Source organism: Pygoscelis adeliae, unplaced genomic scaffold (assembly GCF_000699105.1).
Source record: "Pygoscelis adeliae isolate BGI_AS28 unplaced genomic scaffold, ASM69910v1 Scaffold621, whole genome shotgun sequence".
In the NCBI taxonomy this organism is placed as follows: Eukaryota; Metazoa; Chordata; class Aves; order Sphenisciformes; family Spheniscidae; genus Pygoscelis; species Pygoscelis adeliae.
Genome location: NW_008824052.1, coordinates 688,308 through 706,712, shown reverse-complemented (window position 1 = coordinate 706,712; position 18,405 = coordinate 688,308). Strand labels below are relative to the sequence as shown.

General features: G+C 43.8%; 2 protein-coding genes across 2 annotated transcripts in view; one reads left to right on the top strand and one right to left on the bottom strand.

The window, feature by feature from the left end:
• Positions 1-6,685, top strand: part of SOS1 (son of sevenless homolog 1 (Drosophila)) — a 53,668-nt gene extending 46,983 nt beyond the window's left edge. The window contains exons 19-23 of the mRNA XM_009333731.1: positions 799-971; positions 1,945-2,061; positions 2,228-2,492; positions 3,585-3,703; positions 5,095-6,685. Of these exons, the coding sequence (XP_009332006.1) occupies positions 799-971; positions 1,945-2,061; positions 2,228-2,492; positions 3,585-3,703; positions 5,095-5,589 (1,169 nt within the window). The 3' untranslated portion in view covers positions 5,590-6,685. The remainder of the gene's footprint in view (positions 1-798; positions 972-1,944; positions 2,062-2,227; positions 2,493-3,584; positions 3,704-5,094) is intronic.
• A 9,047-nt stretch (positions 6,686-15,732) lies between these two features.
• Positions 15,733-18,405, bottom strand: part of ARHGEF33 (Rho guanine nucleotide exchange factor (GEF) 33) — a 17,358-nt gene continuing 14,685 nt past the window's right edge. The window contains exons 13-14 of the mRNA XM_009333723.1: positions 17,605-18,358; positions 15,733-15,878 (exon numbers count right to left, since the gene is read on the bottom strand). Of these exons, the coding sequence (XP_009331998.1) occupies positions 15,741-15,878; positions 17,605-18,358 (892 nt within the window). The 3' untranslated portion in view covers positions 15,733-15,740. The remainder of the gene's footprint in view (positions 15,879-17,604; positions 18,359-18,405) is intronic.

Sequence of the window (18,405 nt, the reverse complement as noted above, 5' to 3'; positions counted from 1 at the left end):
ATTCCTGTTCTTTAGCAAGCTACTTGTATGTTTGCTGCAGATCAGTTCCAACTCTGGACATTACACTTGTCCAGCATAGGCTTCAGGCCAAAAATGAAAGAAAATAGTGTTGATGGCTTTTTTGGCCTTTTACAGATTGGGGAAAGATACATTCCAGAGCTCTGCAAAGAAAGATAAGATCAACTAAGAAACCTTCTGTCCTGCTTCAGAGATGAGTAGAGGTTAGCAGGATCACATGTGAATAGCTTCAGTTATTTCTCTCAAGTTATACTGAAAAGAGTCGTAGTGGCAGTTCCAGATATATTATCTGTGGACTTGAGAGCGCTCTTTTCTTTCTATTCTTCAAATGATTTGATGCAATCATGAAGCCAGGAGTGGAGAATGGAACAGAAGAATAAAACCTGAAAATAATTTTTTGGTGCTTAGCTGGGGCCTCTAATGGAGTAGAGTTGAACTGAGGCAGAACAGTTGAGAGAAAGCACTTGAGTTCAGTGTACTCCTGTCTTGCAAAATGCTAGTAGTGTTCAGTTGTGTGAGCTTCCTAAACAATAGAATCTCAAAAGACTTTGAGATTTTGATGCAAAAAAGGCAGCTTTCTGGAAAAGGCATATTAAAATATTTAAATTGTTGCCCTTATTTGAAAATTAGGTGCGATTCTCTTATTGACCCTAACAGACAATTTTTCTAAATAATTAGAATACACAAGTTAAATTCTTTAAGAATTCTGTGTATTCCAGTCATGTGACTTCCTCCTTGTTTTGTACTATGTGTTGAGAACCTCTTCTGTGTGCTCTTTAGGGATTTACTTAACTAACATCTTGAAAACAGAAGAAGGCAACCCTGAATTTCTAAAGCGACATGGGAAAGAACTTATAAACTTCAGCAAGAGAAGAAAGGTAGCTGAAATAACAGGAGAGATACAGCAGTACCAGAACCAGCCATATTGTTTAAGAGTGGAATTTGACATCAGGGTAAGTGGCATTATTTCCTTGAGTCCATGCACTGAGCTACTTTTGTGGCAAGATTGTCAGATGATAGGCTGTAAGGATAGACTGAATTCACATAGATTCAATCAGAATAAATCAGAGTCGAGCAGAAGGCCTGTCATAAAATCTCTGTCAGGTCTCACTGTAAGAAAGACCAGAAAGTTCAATGCTTGCGGTTTGGTGCATGTTGGGTTTGTTTGGGGGTTTTTGGTGTTGGTTTTTTTTTTCCCCAGCTATTGGGATGTTGGTTGGTAGATCTTACTGATCTAAACAGGAACAGAAACTGCCAGATTTTCACTGTCCATCACTCATTTGCATTTATTTGTCCAGTGACTCCAGTTGTCTTTTTCCTCCTCTGTTACACTGCCTTATGTTTCCAGGTTTACCTGATAGCATTGCGTTTACATCGTGTGTTGGTGGTGATGATGCTCATGTTTTTCTTTCTCCTGGCATTTGTTCTCGTTGGCCTGTGGTGTTCTCTAAGCAATCCTCTCTCTGTTTGCTTTCCTTTCTTCCTTTACTTTTTTTTTATTATCTTTTGAGCTATATACTTTCAGAGAGTCATAGGACAGGTTATCTTAAGAGATTCTGCAAAATCTTCTTTTGTTATTTGTTCTCCTCAGGGTTTGACAGAATGCGTTGAGAGCAGTCTTCCCTGCATCAGTGTAAAGATGGACTTCATACAGCTTCTTCTGAAGGTGTTTGAGATACCCTGGTCTGATTTTTGCACTGCAGAAAGTATTTAGGGTACTTGCACAGTTGGTTTTCAGGCCAACCATAGCAGTGGCAATGCCCAGCAAAGGGCTGGCAACAGATTTAATAACTTAAAAATCGATCATTACTTCTGACTCTAGCATTTTCTCTCTTCTCTGGAACAGTTGGGATCGTTTGTGCAGTAGAAACAAACAGTACTAAGAAGTAGCTTAGCTGACAAGTTTTCTACCTTCATGTATTTCAGAGATTTTTTGAAAACCTGAATCCAATGGGAAACAGCATGGAGACAGAATTTACAGATTATCTGTTCAACAAGTCACTAGAGATAGAGCCACGAAATGTCAAGCCTCCACCAAGATTTGTTAGTATTCAATTTTTTTAAAAAAATTTTTCAAAAAATGCTTACGTTTGTCTTTCACAGATAGCAGAAGTCATTTTAGATCTCTAACTTCATAAATACAGAGCCACCTTTAGGTGATACTGTGGCCTTTTGATTTTGTTTGATATTATCTTTTTTGTCATTTCAGCCCAAAAAATACAGCTATCCTCTCAAGTCCCCAGGTGTTCGTCCCTCTAATCCAAGGCCAGGTACCATGAGACATCCTACACCCCTGCAACAGGAGCCAAGGAAAATTAGTTACAGCCGCATCCCAGAGAGCGAGACTGAAACTACAGCATCTGCACCAAACTCTCCCCGAACACCTTTGACCCCTCCCCCTGCTTCTGCTACTTCAAGTACTACAGATGCCTGCAGTGTGTTTGACTCAGATCCTTCAAGTCCTTTTCATGCAAGTAGGTGCTAATAGATAGTCTACCAAGAATGTGTATTAAATTTTGTGGTGTTAAACAGGTGAAATCACGTTTAGTCTTCTAAAGTGACTATAGAAATAGTTGCTTTTGTCTCCTTGTGGCAGCAAAAACTTTCAGTGTTTTATTCCTTTTTTTAACAAGTTTTTATTGTAAAGGGAGAAACTGAACAATTAAGTGTGTTATATAGAGAGTATTACATGTCTTTGGAGAAACTGTCAAAACAGAAGGCAGAGATATATTTCTAGTGCCCATATATGTCCCAAACAAACATTTGTGGGATTTGCTGCCAAATATACGTGGTGAATGTATTCGGTGAGTATCTGTTTGATGGTGAACAACGAGAATAAAAATGTATGTTTTGTGGGTGCCTTATTCTGCTGTCTGCTATTCCGAATTGGTCTCAGTGCACATGGATGGTTTTCCTGCAGAACTTAAAATCAGTATTTCCCTGCTTTAAATCCATCAGGACCCATCCACACCTATTTTTCTTCTCTATTCACCAACGTACAGGGAAACTCATTTTATGGTGTGCTTTCAGTAATTTATAGTGGATATAGCCTCCTTTCACCTATGAGGGCTTTCAAAGGAAGTACGAGGTTAGTCCTGTGTTCAGCTGGTTGCCACAAGGAGGTGAAATGACTTGCTAAAAGCAAAAGTTGCTTAGCAGAGCAGTGACATTGCTGAGTGTCCAAGCCCCAGTCTCTGCAATAGCTCTTCAGAAGAAGATCTTTCTTCGTTGTTGGGTTGGCCCACCAACTGCAGGTTCAGGATACTGTTTTAGTGCTGTTGTGATACAAGAACAACTTTGTGGTGTGGTTTTGGTTTCAAGGATTACTTAAGAATGTGCAGGAACTGATGGCCACAGATATGATTGCAGCTCAAAAAAGCAGTTTGTCTGGAAGCTGCAAGTTAGAGGGTTGTTATGTTGTCTTTCTTAACACCTTCTTGATTCATGCTGCTTTTTATGAGCAATTACTTTATTATTTATGACACCTTTATTGGCAGCAATAAAAGAAATATACTGAGTCAAACAAAGGTTCATCATTATCAGGACTCTTTTTTTATGTTCACTAGGATCTGCTTCTGTGTCATCCATAAACTTTACCAAAAATTCAGATGAAGCTCATGTCCCCCCTCCAGTTCCTCCACGAAGAAGACCAGAGTCTGCCCCAGCTGAATCCTCCCCATCAAAAGTAAGTAAGGAGAAAAAAGGGCGTTTTTTCTGGGAGCAGAGGGTAGCAGGGTATGATAGAAAATTAACTCTTAAAGATAGTACACGTATTTTTTAAGAACTGTATGTGAAAGAGTAAGCAGCCATGTATTTCAAGCCTTCACAGCTCTGCCTCATTATGTCCTGATCCCAAATGAATGAAAATTAACACATGGGACCTGAATTTAGGGTTAGAAATCTCTTGTCTACTGATCCGCTATGCTCAGGCCCTCACATTGCCTGTGGGAACTTGAGGCTTCAGGCAGATGTTTCCATCTGTGATAATTGCCCCAGAGTATCGTTTTTGGGGTGTATGAGTGGGGGTAAAGAACTGAAGAACAGTAATGATGGAAAGTGATGTACGCACCTCAGTCCTCTGAAAAGGTTCATTAGAATATTTGACTCTGATGCTGTGGTGCTCAGTGCTTTCTTTCCCTTCTTGATTATCTGTCCTGTCTGCCTGCCTGCTTGAGCCATTGCTACATTTTCCTTTTGCCTTTGTCTGGCATTTGGGATCTGATCCAGCCTTTGTTGCAGACAGTGTCAAATGTCTCTTGATTTTAGTGGGAGCTGGTTTGTGACTTCAGAGAATTGGGTGGATTTGAAAATCCCACTGAAAATTGCTTAGGAGCCTGTATGCCTTTGAAGAGGGCTTGTATATGGCTCTTCAGCAAGTTGTTGTTTTCAGACTACAGGTGACTGCTGTCAGCCAGAAGAGTTGAACACATCACGTTCCTACCAAAATGTAACTGAAAACAACATATACGTGATAGGGTGTTGGAGACCAATTACCCTGTCACTGTGGTCTGCAACTTGGGAACTGTTCACTTCTATAATTCTGTCTACTTAGTTCCTTCTTCTAAGCGTAGTTTATTTTTTTTCCCCGTTAGCATCATCTGCCTCTCCTTTTTCCGCATTTTCCTGGGGAAATATCTGGTGGTGTTAACCACCGCAAGTGCTTGTTACTGGGGAGGTGGTGGAAGATATCCAGACCTACCCAGCAAGCAGACCTGGAACTAGTGTGGAAATTGTTGCTTTGACCATTCCTTGCCTTGCCTTTGTCCCTCTCTGTGCATCTTCATTCCTTCCATCCCTGGCTGTTAACTCATGTATTGATATACCCTTGCTCTCCCCCTGCACATCCAGTCTCTGTCGTTCCTGACTGCATCACTCTGAGAAATAGGTTTTTCAGGCACCGCCACTCCCTTTTGCTTCCTTACTCCCCATCTTCATTCTGCACCTGCTTACTGTGCCTCCTCTTTAACTGGATAAGAGCAATCTGCAGTGCAGGAGCTCTGCTTCCATTTCACAACAGTGTCCTGTTCTTTACTGCCACTCTAAAATTTTATTGAATGAAATGTTTGTGTACCTCAGATTACTTCTGCGCACCTGGACAGCCCACCAGCAATCCCTCCTAGGCAACCAACCTCTAAAGTGTATTCACCAAGGTACTCAGTGCCTGACCGGACCTGCATCTCTGACCCCCCTGAAAGCCCTCCTGTGTTACCACCACGAGAACCTGTGCGAACTCCAGATGTTTTCTCTAGCTCACCACTACACCTCCAACCTCCACCATTGGGAAGAAAAAGCGAACTTGGTAACACCTTTTTCCCAAACAGTCCATCTCCGTTTACTCCCCCTGCCCCTCAGACACCTTCTCCACATGTAGCACGGAGGCATCTTCCATCACCACCTTTGATACCGCAAGATGTGGACCTCCATTCTGTTGCTGGACCACCTGTTCCTCCACGACAAAGCACTTCTCAACATATCCCAAAGCTTCCTCCAAAAACTTACAAAAGGGAGCACACACACCCGTCAATGCATCGAGACGGACCACCGTTGCTGGAGAATGCCCACTCCTCCTGAACTATCCCTTGCGCTGGGAGTTGCATTTTCCTGGTGCTACGTCTGTTGCTGGCAATGGATGCACTGAACCTGGTGGTGCCAAGGAGTTGCAATGTGTATGCCAAACACTAAAAACTCTCCAATAGATTGGAAATTCAGTGTACAGAAATGGAATTGCAAAAACAGACATTCTAGTGGAAAAACCGGTTAACTTGCTATTCTTGTTTTAGTATGCAGGACATTGTTCTAAAGTAATTGGACAACTGATTGTACCAGAAAACAGACTTGAGAGACTTCTTTGGCCAATGAGCAGAGACTGTGTTTGTGTAATGATCAATAATGCCCAGTACAGGAAGGAAAACAGTCTTGTATCCATCAGTTCCATGCAGTGGCACAGTTTTTGGAATGAAAACATTATGCACTTTTTTTAAATCTCAAACAGGGAACTTTATATTCTTCTTAATTTTCCTTTGCTTTACTCCCTGCTTTAAAATACCTTCCTAAAATTATGAGGAGGACTGTGAGGAAGATCTGTGGTACCTAACTGAGCTAGAATTAAGGCAAAGCACTGTATTGCGGTCCTGTTTACAAGTTGTTACAATGAGTAGTAGGGGGTACCTAGGCTTCACCAAAGAGGTACTTTATTATTATTTTCTGAAATATTATGGTGCCAGTTCAAAAATAAATTTTTGCCAGGAAGCATAATGTCTAATTATTGCTTTCTTTAGATAGAGCAGATGAAAGTCTTACATCATTAAGATGACAGCAAGTTTTTTTTAAAAAGCAGCACTACCATCCGAAGTAAATATACTACATTTAGAAGACTGTTAATCTCTGCTAGGTTATGTCACATTCTTTTTAAGGTTTACTGATAATCCATTTCATGGCTAGTAGCTATTCTTTTTCAGTCATGCCATGAATACAGTCACTTGTGAAAAGGAGCACTCACTGGTCAACTTCCATAGCTATTGTCATGTTTTACTAACAATAGATTAATCAGCATACATAGAATTGCCTTGCAGTTGCATAAATCATGTGTATATAGTGAACATTGCATAAATATACTTGCAGATTGTTTTTAATTTAATGAAATAAAGATACAGATATGTTTGGCTGACATACGTTAAATTATTACATGGACAAATGTACAACTCAGTTTTTTGGTTAAGCACTGAAGGGGATAAAAGCATATGTTGCGGTACATATTTTTCCTAGTTCAGTGTATGTATTTGAGTAATGAGAATCTAAAGAGAAGTCTGTTTTGGCATGTGTTACAAAGTAATAATTTAGTAATATTTGAGAAGCTGGTTTACTCCCAAAGTGAATTATTATGCATTACAAAACTTCTCACACCTCCTGTATGACACTTGTTAGAAAAACTCAAACTTATATTAATCTTTACAGCAGCTTTCTATGTCCAAAATACACATGATGGAACATGTACTGATATAAGTATCATGACATGGATTATCCATAAACCTGTGTACTGCTCTTCAACTCTAAACGATGCTGTGACAGTAATGCATGACAGTTATTGAAGAAAAGAAGCTCTATAATCCCTACTACAGTACGTATGTGAAGCATAAAGTATCTCATCTTCAGTTAATATGGCTTATGGGTCAAAGTAAAATTCTATCACATTTCCTCTTTGGAAGAAGAGAAGATGCTTTCAGTGTCTTGGAAAGCTGTGTCATTAGAGATGGTGTTAGTCAAATGATGACAGAAATCCCCTTTTTTAATGCTTTCCACAATGCCATTGATCAGTGCCCCTTGATCCTTTAGTGTGGTCATTACATTTTTAGAAAGTGTTCTGATTTCATCAACAAGAACAGCAGTTTTCATCATAGTCAAATGTTGAAATTTGTCAGTTGTACTCCTTCTTTGATGTCTTTAACAACGTTGTTTTGAAACATTTTCCTGTCAAAAGAAGAAAAAGTAAAGATCTCTCAACCTCATCTTCAGAGGAGAACGTTATATGGGAGCTTTGTAAAAACACTCAAGCTACAGGAGGCGTAGTTTAGGTTATCAGTTCTTTGGATATAAACACCACGATGGGCATACTATTCGCAATGTCATCTAAATTATTAGCTCATCAATGGATTACCAGGGAAAACTCCTTAAATTTAGACTTTCTGATCTGTATCTTTTCTTCTGTATGCTCTTGTCTGTGCTATTTTCAGCCAAAGCAGACCAGGCAGAAGGAATGATCCAGTGGTTAGGTTGCTCAGCTAGAAGGAGAGACCTTGCATGGATCCTGCTAATCAACAGATTTCTTGAATGTCAGTAGGTCTCTGTTTCCCTTTGTGAGATGTGGAATGCTGTTTCTCATCTTTATGGTTGAGGATAAAAGTCCTTTACTGGTGAGGTACTCGGACAACAGGTGATAATGGTCACCGTGCAAGAACCTAACTTAAATGTGCCTTGGAGCCCAGCAGAATGGGTCAGTCATACAGTGCACAAATCACAGTGTTGACTCAGCTGCAAACAGGAGACACACAGTGAGAATCAAACCTCTTGGATTTAGAATAGGAGTTGAGTACAACTGCTAAGCCATTGGTTCGTCTAATGACAGCTTTATTTGCGTTAATAATTATTTAATCTGGAATGACTTTTTATTTGGACCATGTTTGCATTAGTGACAATACTTGTCATATAGAAGATGAAATAATTTTAATGATGCTATCTGTCTCCTTGGTAAAATGACCCTGGATGGTCTGGTGTGGCCTGGGATGATGATGTGGCCTGGACAATGAAGCATGCTTGTGTGGAGGCTAGGTGAGTTGCTGTATTACTCTAGAGTGCTGATGTATGGCTAAAAGTCAGCCTAAACAACTGCAAACTGTGTAGGCAGGGTTATAGAGGTCAGCAGAATTTTATAGGTGTAGTACTTAACAATTTGTGCTGTTTCACCTCAAGGTTTCTACTTTATATATAGTCTAGTGCAACAGTGGAGCATAACCTGGGTTTGTTCATTTTCTTCGAGTGTCATGGTTGTGTGTTAGCTCAGAAAAGCTCTCTGGGAATTTGGAAGTACTAGGATTCCAAGTGCAAGGTCCTGCACCTGGACTGGGGCAACCCCCAGTATCAATACAGGCTGGGGGATGAAGGGATTGAGAGCAGCCCTGCCAAGAAGGGCTTGGGGGCACTGGTAGATGAAAAGCTGGACATGAGCCAGCAATGTGCGCTCGCAGCCCAGAAGGCCGATCGTATCCTGGGCTGCATCAAAAGCAGCGTGGCCAGCAGGTCGAGGGAGGGGATTCTGCCCCTCTACTCTGCTCTGGTGAGACCCCACCTGGAGTCCTGCGTCCAGCTCTGGAGTCCTCAGCATAAGAAAGACACGGACCTGTTGGAGCGGGTCCAGAGGAGGGCCACGAAAATGATCAGGGGGATGGAACACCTCTCCTATGAAGAAAGGCTGAGAGAGTTGGGGTTGTTCAGCCTAGAGAAGAGAAGGCTCTGGGGAGACCTTATTGTGGCCTTTCGATACTTAAAGGGGGCTTATAAAGAAAGACGGGGACAGACTTTTTAGTAGGGCCTGTAGCAATAGGAGAAGGGGTAATGGTTCTAAACTGAAAGAGGGTAGATTTAGGCTAGATATAAGGAAGAAATTTTTTACGCTGAGGGTGGTGAAACACTGGCACAGGTTGCCCAGAGAGGTGGTGGATGCCCCATCCCGGGAAACATTCAAGGTCAGGTTGGACGGGGCTCTGAGCAACCTCATTTAGTTGAAGATGTCCCTGCCCACGGCAGGGGGGTTGGACTAGATGACCTTTAGAGGTCCCTTCCAACCCAAACTGTTCTATGATTCTATGATTTTGCAAGTGCCGTGCATTTGCTTCTGTTCAGCATGCTGTATGGAAAGTCGCTATCATGCTGCCTGGTGACCCCAAGGTACATGCTGTTGTCATGACATTCAGCAGCCCAGGCAAAGTTTTTCCGTAATGGTCTGCTAACAGAGAACATTAGTCTGCTTCAGGATTGATACCGGGGAAGCATCTGAGCGCTCCATCCTCAAGAAGCCATCTCCCGTGTGGGCTAATATGCCTCTCTTAAATCAGGGAGGGAGAGGCCTGTCTCAGTAAGAGTATGTTTATGGTAATGCACTGGATTTAGACCCTTCAAGATTTAGATTGACATCATGGGATGTTCAGTTATTTTTCTTTGTGTGTATCTTAAATTAGACTTTCTGTTGAATTGGGTCTGATTCAAGCTTGGTGATGTCACTGGAGGTACCACTATTGAAGGTAGTATATTATTGTGTTTCAGGGAGAAGGTTTTTTTTTTGCTATATACAAGGAAGTTTCTTTTCAGCCTGAAGAGGTGCTGGAGCAAATTTGCATTGCAGCAGGCTGTGTGGTGACGCCAGTGCATTATAATAAGCATCAGTTCCCTTCTTTGTGGCTGTTGTCTCAACCTAGTGTGGCATTTTACAGAGGCAGCCTCTACTACTGGTAGTTCTAGCATTGCTGCAATTTAAGCTCAACTAGAACGAGCCCCTGATTCATGAATGTTTGTCTTACAAATTATATGAAAGTTAAACAAAATGTTTCTTAATGCTTCGCTGCTGTGAGCAGTGCAGTTAGCTGCAGTATGTGAAAGTCCCTCCTTGACTTTCTCCTTGCTGCCTTTTCCAGCCAGCAAGGAGGGACTTGTTCAAAAAGACTGTTTCAAGTTGATATTAAAAAGGTTGTAAACTTTTATGGGTTGTCCCCCCCACCTCAAAATACCCTTTTTTAGTCGTTGAATTGTCATTTCAAAACCTAGATGATGCATGGGCTGAAGCCTTTTTAGCTCTTATTCATTAAGGAGAGAAACCTGTGGCCCAATATAGTTGTAAAAACAAAAGTGCTTTTAACTTACTTTGTAAATTCCATGCCTTATTTTCCATTAAAATAAACACCCTTAAGTGCATTTTTCTGTCAACTGTGAGCAAATTTCCCTTTTGCCTTCAGTGGAAAATAGTGCATTAAGTAGCCAACTGCTGCAGCATTATAAGACAAACAAAGTAAAGAGTAAGTCACTTATTTTTTTACTTTCTAGCCAGCAAATGTGAAATCCTGTACCGGGTGGCTGAAAAGTTGAAGGGGGAAAATAAAATGAAAAAACATACGCCAGATGCCTGACAATTTTAGTAGCTGCCAAATGTGCCTTTTATCAAAGAACATCTGTAATATTTTTAAAAAGAAGGGTAGATGAAGGTAGACGATCAGGGATGCACGTTGCTGGAATTGCTTTGGACAAATTTGTTCAAATCTACTTCGGAATAAGCCTTTTTTGTTTGTGAAAAGAACAAATTTTAGGTTCCAGTAAGTTTATTCCAGTATGTGTGTACATTTGCCTTTGTTTGATGGCATGGTTACGTGCCAAAATGAGTAAATGTTAAAAGCTATGTCAGTCCAGTTGTAAAAAGAAAAAAAAAAAAAAAAAACAGAGAAAGAGAAGTGGTAAACTTTAGCTGGCACATCTGATGACCTGTGTACGTAACTGTCTGTAGGTGATCTTTGTATGCTGTGTCTGCAGTGGTGTTCAGATTGCATTTAAATGAAAACTTAATAGTGGCTGTTACCTTTTGGCATTAAAAGATACATTCTAAAAATAAATTTTAAAAAAGCCTTACGTATCCCAGAAGTGTACACTTTTGAATATGTAAGATACACTGAAAGTCCTTGTAGTCTGAGACTGGCTTCCTTAAACTTAAATACTGTGTGCTTTACATTAAGGACAATCATGAGTCTGCTACAGATGTAGATTTTGCTCAGGATAGTAAAATACTAAAAGATGCAGTAGCTTGTGAGCAGAGGAACCATATGGAGTAGAAGACAAGTAAGCAAGGTGTACATACAGTAGGGGACACAAAATAGCATCTTTTAACTGTGTTGTTCTCTGCCACAGGATTATTCATTGTAGGTGTTACTGCAGCTCTGCGGCTTTCTGTTACAACTTACTTGCAGTCTATAGGTAAAATTCCCTGTCTCTTGAATTTTACTGTATGAATTTTTTAGGTAGGTAACTTCATATAAGAGCCTACATCTCCTCTCCTTGTTGAATCAGGTCACAGTAAATAAAGGGACATTATGTTTAATGTCTTGTATCTGGCAGTAGGCAAAACACCTGCTTTCAAAGAACAGAGTGAATAAATGAAAACCACTTGCAAATAGAAACTGCTTAATATTCATGGTAGCCTCCTCTGTCTAATCCACCCCACAAAATCCAACAGTGGCCAAAGACAGTACTACGCATGCCCCAGCTCCTCTCCTGTTTAGGCATGAGCAAGGGGCCCTAACAACTTTGTGTGGAGTTTGGGAAAAGCAACTGGATTCCTTGGAACCTGTTGAATTGGTTTTTGCCCTTACTGAGGAATATTTGTACTTGTACATGTACATGGCTTGTACTGAGGTGAAAATACTCTAAGAACTTGTAGAGGAAGCCAGGATACATTGCAACTCTGGGGAAAAAAAGTAGGAGAAAGTGCCTAAGTTATATAAACTTAGAAATAGCCTCAGTTATGCTGACTTAGAGAAATGAGGTGGTGAGAGGATACGTTTGACCAGCCCTGAAAGTCAAAGTTACCCATAATCTGAGGAGAGTCTAGGGTGGCTGACTTAAGCAGGGAGCGTAGCCATGGAGAGGTGATCTAGAAGAGTCACAGCCACGATGAGAGCATGTCCTGTTTGGGGGTGTCTCAGTCGCTGGCAGTTCCCCAGCAGCTAGCTGATAGGCACGTTCTGCATCCATATGATTGAATAGGATTTGAGGAGGAAACACCCAGTACATTTGCACTGGAGTAAAACTGCATTTGGGCTGTTGATTCATAACTCTGCTGGCATACTCTAATCTCTGAGACCACTGTCCTCAAGTGACACAACGCTGCACGGAGCTACAGAGCAGTAGGAAGAATGCGACACACTTGCAGGTGCCACGTGGCATGGGGAGGTGTGAGCACCGCGGGCTGGGTTGTCCCTGTTCGTGGTGTCATTGTTTTGGACCTGCTGAGAATGTGGCAAAGGTAAGATAGTGTTGATAGTCAGAACTGGAATTAAATTTTTAAAAAAACTTAGTATGTGACAGGTGTTTGTGATATGCAGGAAGATATTAAGATCTCTTACAGAGTTGGATAGTTGAAATTACAGTGGCGTGTATGTCAGTGGAGGAGGCTTATGGGATTTTTTTGTGAAAGTTCATGTGTCTAACAGAAGCAGCAGAAGGAGTAAAGGAGGTGGAGGAAGGAGCTGAAGAAATGTCACAGTGAGCTGCACCAACAGCAGGATCTTGACCAGAAACCTATAGAGTGAGTCAGCTGAGTGCTGGGTAGGAGTCTTGGAACCAGGTGTATGGAAACAGTCTTCTTGCGTGACTGTGTGTGCAGGGGAACAGGATTTTGTAAGTAATGTTGCCTCAGAAAGGGACCTGAGAAACGTGTTTCTTCTTTTAATGGATGCAACCTTATGGCTGATTCAGTGCAAAAGACGACAGCATTATTTAAAAGCAACATTTATTTGGCACAGGAAGAAAAATAATCCAGAGTACACACGTACACTGAAGGTGAAGTTGGATCGGATCCTGCAAGAGGTTTTGTGTTTCTGTGTGGTGCTGAGCATCATTCATTCATTTAATTTACATTTGCAGATTCTGAGCAGGTACAAGGACATCTCAAATGGTAAGTATAGGCCTGGAAGTAAGAACTCATACAGGATCAGAAAGAAATAACCATCAATTCTGACCATGCCTTAAATCACTAAAACAGAAGCTAAAATCCACGTGCATTTTACAAGCAAGGGTCTGCCACTTTGGAAGGATTTCCTCACCCAGGAGATGTTAGCAGGTAGGTTTTCCCCTTTGTCCTGTTTCTGTCCTGGCATCTGCCTGGCAAGTGTGAGGAGCAAGTTTGTTCTGTGAAGGATAGAAGTGTCACTATATATGAGACCAAAGACGCAAGCATCAGAGCTCTTGACAGCATCAGTGCATTACAGTGGAAACTTGTCCATATTGATATAACTCTGGTTCCACGGACAAATAGGTCTGTCTATGGCTGATTCGTTTGCAGAACAAACAGGCTTTGCTGATGCTTCAGTTACAAGTATCTGGCTCTTCTTACATATTTCTGTCCTGGCCCTGCACTGTCTGACTGAAAGCTGCGAAGTCCTAGGGAAGTGTCTTTGTGATGCAGTGGCTGGTCAGCGTGGAGTGGTCCTGACTGGGAAGGGCCAGGGAATTTGTAATTTAATGAGGATGTGAGGGAGAGGGAAAGGGATGGAAGGTTTTTTTTACATTAAAAACCTTAAATTAAAAAAAAAAATCTTCCCAGAATAGTTTCTAAAAGCTGGGGGGTGGAAGGATGATACTTTTTTCCTCTTTGTAAGGAGGAGAAGTAGATTTTTGGGAACTATTTTGGGTCCAGTAAAATCTGTGGGGCAGGCATCAGCTAAAACATTTTAATCTCTGGGGTTTTGCTTGGTCACTTTCTTGAAATATTGGGAAAATTTTGAGATAAAGGATGGATTTTGTCTGTCTTAGGTGGATAACCCTTTTCACACACATTTCTTTGCCTCCACCAGAGGAGGAAAAGCAGATGGTAGATGCAGGTCAGTTGACACTATGGGAGAGCTATAGGTCCTGTGTCTGCAGTGGGTGTTAGCTACTGCAGCCAAGGACACTTGCTCTGGGCCCTCCCTGTACCGTTGCCGCTGCCAGGAGAGCCATGCAGCCTGGTGGGTGCTCTTCTCTTGGCACCAGGTTCAGTCGCCCTTGCGCTGGTGTTGGAGTCCCAAGCCCCTAATCTCACAGCCTTGCATATTTCCCCTGAGACGTTGCTGTTGGCCCCATGGAGACAGTTCACAACCTCTTCAGGTGAAGCTGTTCTTTATGACAGACCAGTGTCCCAACCCTGCCAAAATAAGGTGATAAAACCACATTTCCTCTTGAAACTGCCCTCAGCATGCCCCAACTTCAGCTAACACCACAGCCCTGTACCAGCGGTGCTCTTGCTGCTGGGGCGTGACATGGATATCGCACCAGAGGGCTGTGTTTCTTTCCATACTTTATTTTTAACAAAAGCTATGGTCTTCTGCAGAGAGCAGCGTTACTGAGGGTTTGTCGTGTCGAGATGCGAGGAGGGTGGCGTGTGTGGGGCCTTGTTGTGGGAGGAAGAGTATCTTTGCACAAGAAGGAGGGCTTGTGATTTTGAACATGGGGCACCATTGACTTTCCTGCCCCAGTGCCTCAATTTTAGCTAGAACTGCTCCAAAGCAGGGTGCTGCACATGGTGGGGCTTGTAAGGTGGTGTCAGGCCAAAGAGAGAGTTAGCAAAGAGTATTTCGGGTGTATTACAGACCAGGAGCCAGGACACTGCTTGACTGCGTCAGTGTCTGCATTGATCCACGGTGGGGATAAGGTGGAGAAGAGTCTTTGTCTCTTGTGGCAGGCCCTGGGCTCAGCCTGCGTCACCTGCCTGGAGACGCAGGCAATTCCGACAGCAGGAGCAGAGATTCATACAGTAGGAGGCAATTCAAGAAACAGCAGGCCGCATAAAAGGTGAAGGAGGTTTTTGGGGAGTGACGGAAATCCAAAAGAAAGGATGCTGCTGGTTAAGCAGTACAAAGCCCAGGTGCTTCAGCGGATGCTTATTAGACCTTCTCAAACCAGCAGGGTAATGCGAGCCGGCCTCCTGGAAGACATCTTTGATGGTGGTTTTTCTTCGGAAAGTAGAGGAAAGAGGGGAATATCAGACTTCTGGCCAAGATGCCAAGGCTGCAAAGGTAACCCCTCTGTTGTGGGTGAGCCCGAATTAGACATGGCTTGAATTTGGAAGAGCAAAGATGTATGGCAAATCAAGCAGTGTTGGGGGATGAGGGGGAGGAGAAGATAGTGGGATTCGGTCAAAGCTTTCCAAAACTCCGAGGAAAGTTAAGTCAGGCAGGGGTGAAAGCTAGCAAGTTCATGTGCTTATTGGACCTGCTGGCTGAGCTCCACTTCAACCCATAGCCTGGCCCTGCCCTGTGCTAGGAAGAGCAGGATGCGTTTGTAAGGCAGTTGTGACAGTCTCCTCTCCCCCACCCCTCCACCTACTGTCTTAGCCAGGGGGGGATCTTGGGGCCTTGCTGTCTGTCTCCACCCTCAGGGACCTGGGGAAGCACTGTCGCGCTTAGGCTGTGGCCTGCCTTTCTTGGGGCTGCTTATTTCTTTTTGAAGAGCTTGCGGAAGGAGCTCCGGAAACCCCCCTTGGGCTCGTGCCGTGGGTTGTGGTCGCTGAAGGATGTTTGCTCATTGTCATCCTTCTGGCAGAACCTGGTGTTGTCTTCTGCATGGAGCTCCTAAAAGGGAAAAGACAATTTAACCAGCATTTGCAACCTCACATCCTTGTCACCTTCTTTCTCTGTCTCTGTGCTAGGAGGGACCTGGTGGGTGAGGAGGTGCTGGCAAGGCTGGGAGACAACAGGTCACTTGGGCCTTGGCAGCACTGGTACCTCTGCAGAGAGCTTTTTGCTGGCTCTGAGGCTGAGGCAGTGGCAGAGGAGTGGAAGGATAAGTATCGTTAAGAGGGAACTGGAGCCTTCCTTGCTAAGCTTTTTCTTTAGGGGGAGCTTACTAGCCCCTTTTGCCAACGAGGGAGCAAGCCAGCATGGGGAGTTGAAGGAACTTCCCACCCTCTCCTGGCTTGTGAGCTCTGTTTACCCTAGGGCAGGGAGGCTTCAGGTTACGGTGTGAAAGACTCTTCTGTTGGCTCTGCTGCTGCCTGGTTTTATATCTGTGGGGCAGAAGGCTTCATTAGCGCACACACCTTCCGGTAAATGTGCCCCTAAATGATCTCTCCCCTTTCAAGAGAGTGTCCAGAGCCTTGCTGAGAGGAACTCGGCAAGTCCCCCTTCTCCAGTTCTGCTCACCACTGCCATGGTGGTCTCCTTTGCTCTATGGGGAGAACATGTCCTGCAGTTCTGGACTAGCTCTACATCTGCACCCTGCTGTGGACCATAGCTCTGTGCAGGTGAGTGCCAAAGAGCTCACAGGCTCCTGTTTTTGGGGGGACTGTGTCCCCATGGCTCTTCTCCCTCTGCCTCATCTCCCCTGCTTAGCTTAGTCCACCACCTCCTTCACTCACTAGGCTTTTTTTCTCTTTTCTTTCAAGGTTTCCTTGCTGCCTTTTCAGTCAGGCTGTTGGAACCTTCCTCCCATCATCATCTGCATCTACAGCCTCATCTGCATCTTGCCTCATTTTAACAGGAGGTTGTTTCTCCAGGCAGCACTGAGAGAACTAGCTAAGCACCTCACAGCACCCTCGGCCTCTTCCCCAAGAAGTGTGAAGGGCATCTTCCCCTCTGACTGTGACAGCTCAAAGCTGACTCTGAACAGGCACTGCAGGCCACAGAAACATTGTTCCTGCAAGACCTCATGTCCCTGAAGGGCTAGAGTGCTGCCTGCCACGGCAGTGGTTGTCCGAGGGGCACAGTTGCTGGGCTCTGTCTGTTTTCACACAGACTTTAGCATGGGTCTGTGATCCATGAAACAAACCCCGTGGATGAGATCCTTGCTGGTGTAAATGGGCTGAGTTCGGCCGAGTCATGCTGGTTTACACCGGCTGAGGATCTGAAACTAAACCCATTGGTTTTCTTAACCCAGCACTCCTCACAGCAGGTGGAAAAGCACCTCTTTAACTGGGTGCCACCCTATAGCACTAATTTAAAACAGCTTTGCGCATACTTAGTGACCCTGATCAGATACAACATTTACTTGTGGGGGAAGCTCAGTGACGGCTAGAGACACGGGAGAGAGGCTAGCTTGTCTCAAGGGTGTTCTAGCTGTTACTCAGCCAGCTGTGCGCCTCAAGCCCATGCTTGTCCCTGGGGAAGATGTGTGTGAAAAGGAGCTGTCTTGTTCCTCCCTTGGGCATGTACATGCAGAAAAGGACTTTGAATGTGTGGACTTGGAAGCTATTTTGGCATGTTCTGCCCTAACTGTATCTTGATCTTTCTCCTGCTGCTGCTGCTGCTTCTGCACCACCACGTGCCTTTTTTTTTTCTCCTCCTATTTAAGCCTCCTTACTTCCAAAAAGCTCTGTTTTTCACCCGCTCCTCTCTGTGGGGGGAAGTAGCTCCTTTGGGAGCTTCGAGATGAGGCTGAGATCATGTGAGGCTGGACATTCCTCTCCTGCTTCTGCTGCAGCCGGCTCCCGCTGCTGCTCCGTGTGCTGTAGAGTCTGGTGCTCACGCCCTCAGCGCTCCTCGGCAGCTCCTTCAGAGACCTGCTCAGCTGCTTGCCTTTGCTGTGGAACATCTCACGCTTGTAAGTACTGCTGCTTACGGGAGTGCAGCTCTTAGGCAATGGCTGTAAGGCATGATCTGTCCTCTCTGGTTCTGATGTGAAGTTAACAGGCCTAAGGAAGCAAATGTCTAAGCTGGACTCGGAAGAGGCCGGGGAGCAATTCTCAAAGAGAGCGAGGTTTTGGAAGGCATCATCTTCATAGGGGCCTGGCAGGGTGAAAACCTCCCCAGGGTAGTCAAACTCTTCGTAGCTTGGTGCAAAGTTCCTCGCATCCTGCAGCAGCTCCACAGAGGTCCTGATGGCTCTCTCAGTGTTTCCCACCGCATCAGCTGGTGGTGCTTCATACTCCATTTCAGGGATGGATTGTAAGGGGGCTGTCAGAGCCTTGAGTTCCTGCTCTGTGAGCTGAGAGGATGCAAGGATGTTCTCTGGCCTCTCATGTTTTCTACTTTCCATTTCCCAGTCGGGGGGCTTTACAGCCTGGATGTTCTCCATGACAGTTGGCTGGGGTTTCTTCATCTGGGGCATCAAATGCCTTAAAAATAAGAAACAAAACAAAAAAAAACAGAAGGAAGTGGAATA